The sequence below is a fragment of the Mytilus galloprovincialis genome, chromosome 8, assembly GCF_965363235.1.
Source record: "Mytilus galloprovincialis chromosome 8, xbMytGall1.hap1.1, whole genome shotgun sequence".
In the NCBI taxonomy this organism is placed as follows: Eukaryota; Metazoa; Mollusca; class Bivalvia; order Mytilida; family Mytilidae; genus Mytilus; species Mytilus galloprovincialis.
The window spans coordinates 18,828,290-18,838,206 of record NC_134845.1 but is presented as its reverse complement, the minus strand read 5'-3'; the positions used below and the strand labels follow the sequence as shown (position 1 = coordinate 18,838,206).

Sequence of the window (9,917 nt, the reverse complement as noted above, 5' to 3'; positions counted from 1 at the left end):
ATGATAATTTCAACTTTACAAATTGGAACTCTTACTTCAAAATCATGCATGTAGGCAGTAGAGCTTCGAAACCAGGGTGAATGAATTGGGTAATGTTTCTTCTTTGCCGTTGTTGCATTTTTCACTTATATATTTTCTTCCAATGTAATTTTATTCGTTCTGAGGCGTAAAAGCTTTAGATGCCCGGTATTTACATTTGATTTTTTGTTTACGGAAACATACTTGTGACGTCACCTTGTTTACTTGCCAAGACAATGACAAAATTTCGCGAAATGTTTGTTTTTATAAAATTTTACCATGAAAAAATAATTGAAATGGACTGATTTGTTTATTTTGCTGTAGAATGGAGATATTTTGTATCTAAATCTTTGCCTTCGTAAACTGGGGATTATGATGTCAAAATTTGAAAATATCTGGCAGTTGGAACAGCCGTTTTTGTGTATTACTGCGTTTGCGCTAAAGGTAGATATATTGTGATTATACTGGTTGACGATAATAGGTCGTCATATTAGAATGTTAATCTAACGACAAAATACTTACGATATTGATAAACGACTTTTGTCCTCTTCGAGTCTTTTGATTTCAGTTGAATGTTTGCTGATGTCACTTCGTACAAGGTTGAATGCATTCTCAAATTTCTTCAAGTTTTCACATCTAAATGTAATATTATTTTATAATTAATAGAAATATGAATATGACGAGTGGTGTTGTAAACGATACACACATTAAAGATATAAACATACTCAGACTAGTATTAAAAACGGTTTGAATGAAACTGACCATTTCAGATCAAAATTGGATTAGTAGTGAAATAGTTTACTTTCAAGAATTATGTCGTCAATAAACTCTTGAAATAAAGTTTAAACCACATATTCTAACATTCCAATAAAATAAGCAATGTTTGATTGACAAAAAATGGCGCTGGCTGTCATTTACCGTTAAAACAACCATTGACTGACGTAATCAAGGCGTGTGCTACCATATTGACATGATAATTCCAACAATGTTGAATTTTGAATTTAAAATCCCCGAAAAGACAATATAAAAAAGAAGTTGTGGTATGATAGCCAATGAGACAACTCTCCACAAAAGATCAAATGACACAGATATTAACAACTACAAATAAATCATCTTACGGTCATTAACATTGAGCAAAACCCATACCGCATAGTCAGCTATAAAAGGTCCAAAAGTGACAATGTAAACCAATTCAAACGAGAAAACTAACGGCTTTATTTTTGTACAAAAAATAAACGAAAATCAAATATACAACACATAAACAAACAACAACCATTGAATTTCAGGCTCCTGACTTGGGACAGGAACATACATACAGAATGTGGCGGGGTTAATCATGTTAGCAGGATCCCTACCCTCCCCTAACCTTGGAGAGTGGTGTAAAAGTAAAACATAAGAATGGACGGATGCTACATGTAGATGAGAATCTGGTTAGTCTTCTAGATCACTTGTAATTATCCTAGTTTTTTTCTTGTAGAGGGTGTGTGAAGTCATGTCCTTAGTTATTTGTGATGTGTAGCTAAAATGTCCTTTTTCGAAACATCAAATATATCAATGGGCTGCGATTTTACAAAGGTAATATGTCAATTGGTCAATAATTTTCATTTTTCGTGAAAGAACATAGGGTGTCAACTGATTATTTAAGAGTTTATCGTGTTTGTTTTTAACATATTTAATATATTTATACGCGCATGTAAAATCCACAGCTCAGGATGACCTTTGAATGTAATTGTAATTGACGATTTGAATCTAAACATCTGAATCCGAATTTTGATGCAATGGGCAATATATAAAGATGATTTAACCGTGATATACTAAGATAGTTACTCATCACTTCTGTTACCATGATTGGTCGTACTTCCCTGAAGACTATCTTGCGTTTCCTACAGCAAAAACAGAATCATTAAATTGCTGTCATTTCTGATATAATTTTAAAATTAATTTGATATAATTTTAATAATTAACCAACTATGCAAATCAATTTTATTACTGTAATAATTTTATAAACAAGTACGGATGATGTGTCTTCTCTCTCAAATATATTGAATTATTTTCATGTAAAATATAACGTTTTGGTGCTCGCTATCTGATCATCTTTTGAAAACTGCACTTATGGTAAACAGATATTTATTTTTTCTCATACATGTAACAGTACATGATATCTCGTTAAATATAAAGCAACATCGACTAATTTCCACTACTGAATATTTTGCAATTGGACGTATCATTTTATAATTGACTACAAGAACTATTTTGAATTGACGGTGTACAAAATAACCGAAAGACTGAAAGAATATTTATTTTAAGACTTGTTCAGGTGAAAAAACACATTTCAATTTATAGTCGATTCATCGTTTAATAGATTGAAATTTAATGATAAAAGAATCTCTATGATATACGATTGTGATAGCTTTGTACAGATAGGTAATTGTACAAAGGGTTATTAATTTTGAAATTAAAGTTATCGACTCGAGAGTTTAACACATGATATTATATTTGATTCAACGTTAAACAATGTCTGTTCACTGATGACCAACGATATAAACACTTTTCTTGAACAGTTCATATAAGACAGGTACTAATCTAATGCCTACCTTTAAAATGTATTCATGTTATTTACATCATACCGTAAAGGGAGAATGATTTTTTTTACAATTAGACATTTAATAGTTATCAAAAGTACCAGGATTATAATTTTATACGCCAGACGCGCGTTTCGTCTACATAAGACTCATCAGTGACGCTCAGATTAAAATAGTTAAAAAGCCAAACAAATACATATAATTAAAATAAAAGTCTCCTAAACTGCAGTATTGTAACTTCAGACAGACAAGAGGTCACTCACATTACATAACAAAAACGACTTATGAATACAGTAGTCTCATATGACATGTTTGAAATAGAGAAATCCCTTTTGTTAATATTACACAAAAGATATTAATATGATTCAACACAACAAAATATTCACCCGGCAGCCATTTTAACCTTAATCAACGCAATAAAAAATGATGTTCAATTAAAATATTTGAACCAGCTGTATTACTTTGAATTGAAAACGATAAAATTGAAAGCAGTCATTGAAAAGTGATTTATGAAAAATCTAGTACACATAATTACTGTTATTTATAGAAAATATATATGTATGGAGTATATGTAGTCCGTAGCATATGCTTATATTTACATAAATAATTCTTCAATTGGGCAAATGCAATAAAAAATCGATTATCCTCAAAGTTACAATATAACAGTTTTGACCTGACGATAAACCATACATGCGCCATTCGACTGTTCTTTGCTAATATAATTGTTCCTTTAATTTAATCAATATTTGCACATTAATGCAGTTCCTGGAAGAGACACGCGGTGGTTGTAATACAAAAATAGCTATTAAATTCTGTTACAGTATTAACAGACATGTTGTTATGCATACTGATTTATTATTGAAAATAGAAATGTTATAAGAAAAAAATAGCTGCATTATATTGACAACAAATGATAATTTATTTGTGGTATTATAAAGAAAGCTTTTGTGATATTTTCGTTTTAATTAGGTTTTATTTTCATGTTTTCCGATTCTTTGTTGTTGTTAATATTTATCCGAGATTATAAACTAATTCCAAATCAAACCCGAGGATGTGTTGCCCGTTTGTGTTCAGAAATGCATTGCACTAAGTGCAGATAAAATGTTCTTTCATTTGCAATGACACCTAGGTAAAATTAAAAACGAAAGTGTTAATGTACATATGTATTTAGATGCAAAGAATCATTCACTTGAAGTTTCGAAATGTTTCAAATATAACATGAAAGAAGCATACCTGATAAGACATCGATGAAATAAACAAAAGTTTTTTATAAACATTAAGTCCACTTGTTTGCTTAACATTGGAATTTCGTCATCTATCTTACACCGATAAGAATATGCAGACAGTACACATATTAAATATTGAAGTGATTCATTATCAATTGAACAGTTAATAATCGTAAATAGAGTCTATTTAAACTGATCAATCGTGACAACTCTGCAATTTATAACAAAAAAAATATTCACTACTAAGTCTTAATCTAAAAATAGTAGTTTAAACACCACTATTTACGTTAACAAGAGATATTTGAGATAAAAAAAAAAGCCATGCAATTGAAAAGTATAAGATTTTCATTGCAGATGAGATCAGGGTAATTTTATTTTCTATCAAGTAGACAACTATCCTTTAAAAACCATAAACGTAAATATTAAACCAGTTGTTGAAGGAGCTGTTTGTCGATTATGAAATGTATAACTAAGTATTCGGATTATAACACGTCTTAAGGGGAACAATCAATCCAAGATGACAAAGAGGAAATACATGGCGACATACACCTATTTGCTTTTGGACTTATTTGGAAAACCCACGATGTTCATCACGTCCATTGGCTCGATAATGCATGGCTATGCCGATGTGCATATCTGTTCAATAATTATTAATCTATATACAAGCATGTCCAATAAAATAATTAAGACACAAACGTGTCATATTATCACTGTAAGTTTTAACTAACAGTGAAACAATTTAATTCTTAACTCGAAAGGTAGATTATAAACTTGAATATACGAGTACAACAGCCGATATAAAGCAACAAACAAAAAAGCTTATTTAGCACAGCACAAGACCTAAAACATGTTGGCGTTCAAAACATCTTTACAAGTTTTGTTTTTATGTGGGGGGGAGGGGCGAATAATAAAAAAAGACCTGTCGTTTTTGACAGACAAGTGTAATTTATCAACCTCATTGATCATTTTCTGCGTTTATGGTTACTGACAATAACGATAATTCAAAAAATAATAGAGTAATTTTCAGAAGATTGAAGCGTTGTCAATCTTATATGAATTTTTGATTTATGAAAAAAGGAAAGAAATCGTTTAAATCATATTTAGAAATCAATATTTGAAAAAGAGAGGCACCAAAGATACAAAGGTGATATTCAAACTTATATGTTGATGTCAAACTGACAACGGCATAGCAATAAAAGAAAAACAACATAGGTTAAAAAAAATATACAACATGGAAAATAACAGACTGAACAGCATGAACCTAACCAAACAGCTTCTAAAGAGTAAGTAGATTCTGCTCAAATGTGGGACTTGTCGTGATTTAATGAAAGAACAAACAGGTGCTCAGTCCAATTCAGGGATTTTACACATAAGGATAAGAGAACGGGATTATGGTTGCATCAATTGAAACATATTCATAATTATATGTGACAAAGATGGCGATAACGGTCAACAAGCTCGTGACGGCGTAAGGATGACCTCAGCATCCCCAATTTGGTAAAATAACTTGTTGTAAAAATCATGATAGAAAATGTATTTTCGGTAATATTGTGTCAACTTTGAGATATATATTCAATACTTAAGTTCTGTAAGAATGTTGCAACATAGACATGGAAAGTTCAGAACTGGGAAACTGCAATTATCTTTGTTATTATAACATTTTGTTCTCAACCAACTCTTATCAAAAATATAAGATGTACTTAACCGTATCTGCTGTATCTCATATATAATGTATGATGGGATAGATGTGCACAACTTATTCTTCATGCGTGAAGTATTTGATGATGCGAGGACAGCATCCGTAATGTGGAACGGGAAGTGAGTGTTATAATCTTAGTATTTTGTTTTCTACAAAACTCCTGTGAAAAGTATGTCTAATACGTATAACGAAACAAGTCAGCAAGGAGAAAACACATGATTGGTATCAATAGAACTTTTTTCATTAATGCAAACAGACCTGTATCTATAAGGGCCACACACTATTTGTCAAATTCATGGAAAAATCTTAACCGCTGCTGGCATTCTCAGGAGCGTCATTAACTTGCAAGCTTAATTCATACATAATACAACGGATATAAAGAGGTAAACGGCTTAAACATTTCCCGGGTTACCAACATCTACTTCTGCTATACGAAACACTGTAGCATTTGATTTTTGTTTTCTACAGAACTTCCTACTGTTAACCTACATTGACTCGTGTAGATGCAGAAATTAATTAATACATTAAAAATTCAGATATTTTTCAAAAATTAAAACCATGTACTGTTAATACATTCGACATTTGATGACAACTGTTACCTTTGAATCTACTTCTATCGTTTCTATTCGTAAATATAAAAAAAAGAAAAATAAGCAGACATAAGCATGTTATATGTCACAATTCAAGATTTAACTAGTAATTTTAAAGGAAAAACTTATTTTATACAACCTCTTTTAAAAACCTGGACTGTTCCACGGACAGTTACGTCGACGGAATTGAATGGGCTTCTTTATGGTAATGAAACTCGACAAACTTGTAAAAGGATGAACAAATACCGGTCTGATATGTAAAATCCTCAATCCATTGTTTTTTATAACCATCTAAATAAACATAACCAAAATCCCTTTAATCTAGATCAAAGTACACATCATCGAGAAAATTTATCACCAATCCAATAACACTTTTCTAAGTATTCCTTTCCGGAGAGATACAGAAATTTCTGGATAAGGGAATTTGGTACTGCAATGAAATATGGTTGCAATGATAACATGATAACATGAACGGAGTAAGATGTTTGTTAAATTCAAGTCGTGGAGCTTTGAGGTCCTTCTCTAACATCTACAAGGGTACAATTACATAACATCTACTCATTTGTTTGTTAACTTTCTAAACAACTTCAGAAATAATGCATTTGAAAAGTGATGCACAAATATTTTTTTCTCCAATAAAAAGACTGGTAAGTATAATTTGTGATGTAGCTATTTTCCGTCTTTTTACCAGATTAGAAGCATTGCATGGAGATGAAGAAAGATAAAAGATACCAATGGGACTCTCAAAATCACAAGTCGAAAATAAAAAGACAAAGTCATGACTAAAAAGACAAACAAACAAACAAAAGTGCACAAAACACAACATAAAGAATACAGACTGCGTAACACGAACTCCAGGAAAAAATAGTTGGAGTGTCTCACGTGCTTGAATAGGTAAACATATCCTGCTTTTGAACACCTAAGATTAATATATATGAATCAATGTGTTTTATTGCAATGAATGTAGAAGCAATTTCCTAAAATGATCAATACCTTTTTCAACCCTTTTTTCACGCAACATGATGTGACGTACTATGATTTTGTGGTAACACACCTGATGTTATCGGCTAGTCGAACATGTTCGTTGTCATTTGTTTTTTCCATAACAGTCAATCAATTGTTAATGGCGTCCGTTAAATTCAGAAAGGATTACAAATATGAAATTTCTTCCAATTAAGCTTTCTTATGAATGAATCGATGCTATGAATATAAACAACCTTTCATCGCAAAGAGGTAACTTCTAAAATTTCACTTAATATTTTATCAGACTGTGCCTAATCTATCCTACAGTTACACCATAACTATGTCACCTAAAGTATTCAACTATAAGGAAGAATTGTAGGGCCTTGATTTAGAAGAAAACATTAAAAAAAACTTCAGACATTTGACTGTTTCCACTCGCATTATATTAACAGCCCCTCTGACCTTTACTAGAAATATAATCTCCGAGAGACGACATATCAAATTCCTAAGATCAACACATCATTTCGAATCATTGCTTCAACATACAAATGGATTTCATGTTGACTATGCAAGAGAATGGACTAAATAAGATGAATTTGAACTTTACACTTTGTCAGAATGGGTTTCAGCGTTCAGGTCTCTGATAAAACGTTGAATCCAAAGTTTGAAAAACTATGTAAAAGAGGGACGAAAGATACCAAAGGGACAGTCAAACACATAAATCTAAAACAAACTGACAACGCCATGGCTAAAAATGAAAAAGACAAACAGAAAAACAATAGTACACATGACACAACATTGAAAACTTAAGAATAAACAACACGAACCCCACCAAAAACTAGGGGTGATCTCAGGTACTCCGGAAGGGTAAGCAGATCCTGCTCCACATGTGGCACCCGTCGTGTTGCTTATGTGATTACAAATCCGGTAAATAGTCTAATTCGGTAGGTCACATTCATAAAAGGGAAGGGGATTGTAGTTACGACGTAAGGAACATATCCGATATCATTTGTGAAACGGTTATTCCATAACGGTCAACCAACTCGTGATGGCGTCCGTAAAATTTACGATAGGATGATTTTAACTTCACCATTTGGAACTCTTGGTTTAATAGCTTCCTTGTGAGCAGTAACCCTCTATCAAGAAAATCATGATAGGAAATGCAAGCACGGGAATATCGTATCAATTGGGAGATATATACCCCGTATGCAGGTGCTGCTGGAATGTTGCTACTTAGAAATGGAAAGTTCACAATTGGAAAGCTGAAATCATCTCTTTTGTCGTAAAGTTTTGTTTTCAACCGACCCTCATTGTAAATGATCAATCAAAGACCTTATACAGAGACAAAGAAGCCGTTAAATGTCTATCATCTCTTCACGATCAATAAATTGTTGTTTCTGCGGTGAGAGCTTTGACTAATTTTGTTTTGTATGAACATCCTACAACATCGGCTGTCTTATAACAGATTTAGGGATAAATGAGCAACCAGGTAATCCCACATAAACAAACATATCATTTGACAAGGATGAAATGTTCGAGATGGTATCAATGAACATTCAATTAAATAGCCAATCTAGGGAGTTAATTTGTTTGTCTTGGATACTTAAGCTTCGCAAAATTCCATATAAACATTGGTGCATTGCCTGCTCATCTGCAATTCCTGCAATTGAAATTTCCATTGAATTGACAAAAAATTCGTCCGTAGTGAAAGAAGGTGTTCAGAAATATTATGAAACTGTTCACTCGCAAAGTGGTGATAATCATCTCATATGGATTCTAGAAACAGTAAATCACTATCTTTTTCTGATTTTTTTTCTACCAGCAATAGCTACCACTTTTCCTAATTTGAAATTGAAAAACTCATCTAAGTGAAATAATCCACAATTCATTTCAATATGAAAATGATAGCATTCGCATGTTTTGATAAAGGTAAACTCATGCTACACCGAGGAAAAAGTGATCAGTATGCTGGAATTTCTTATTGACAACTTAATTGTTGAATTTAGAGGATGTACTTTGTCAAAAGATTGTCGTCATTCCGATGGGCGACTCTCCTTGCGAACGTCTTATATCAATATGAGTCAAAGCACCATCAGACCCTTGTCAAAAAAAAGAAGAGCCAGATCATTTATTTTATATTCAGATATATTGCTGAGGTTATTTCCATAAACAATAAAAAAAAAAACCAAACATTTCAGATTTGATACGATTTATCTAGTTGTTAGTGGCTTTGAACTTTCCGATTAGATTTTCCTCTGAGTTCAGTATTTTTGTGATTTTACTTTTTGATCTAGCTGTCAGATAACCGTGAGTACTCTCATATCTGTTCCTAGTGTCTTTTTGTTGTTGGGATGTAAAAGTTCCCGGCCACGTCCACTTGTATTTTTGTCAATCTGATGAGTTAAGCTTTTTTCAACTGATTTTTTTTAGTTCGTTCTTATGTTGTACTGTTACACCACTGACCCAGGTTAGGGGAGGGTTGGGATCCCGATAACATGTTTAACCCCGTCTCATTATGTATGTATGTGCCTGTCCCAAGTCAGGAGCCTGTAATTCAATTCAGTGGTTGTCGTTTGCTTATGTGTTACATATTAGTTTGTCGTTCATTTTTTTTTAAATATAAATAAGGCCCTTAGTTCTCTCATTTGAATTGTTTTACATTGTCATTTCGGGGCCTTTTATAGGTAAGTAGTCGGTATGGAGTTTGCTAATTGGTGAAGGCCGTACGGTTACCTATAGTTGCTGATGTCTGTGTCATTTCGGTCTTTTGAGGACAGTTGTCTTATTGGCAATCATACCACATCTTCTTTTTTTTATAATAACCACTCTTGGGTACCAT

General features: G+C 32.4%; 1 protein-coding gene across 1 annotated transcript in view; it reads right to left on the bottom strand.

Annotated features, from left to right (window-relative positions):
• LOC143085247 (uncharacterized) overlaps positions 1-4,008 on the bottom strand; it is a 52,602-nt gene extending 48,594 nt beyond the window's left edge. The window contains exons 1-3 of the mRNA XM_076261489.1: positions 3,834-4,008; positions 1,846-1,901; positions 541-654 (exon numbers count right to left, since the gene is read on the bottom strand). Of these exons, the coding sequence (XP_076117604.1) occupies positions 541-654; positions 1,846-1,901; positions 3,834-3,845 (182 nt within the window). The 5' untranslated portion in view covers positions 3,846-4,008. The remainder of the gene's footprint in view (positions 1-540; positions 655-1,845; positions 1,902-3,833) is intronic.
• Positions 4,009-9,917: the final 5,909 nt, after the last annotated feature.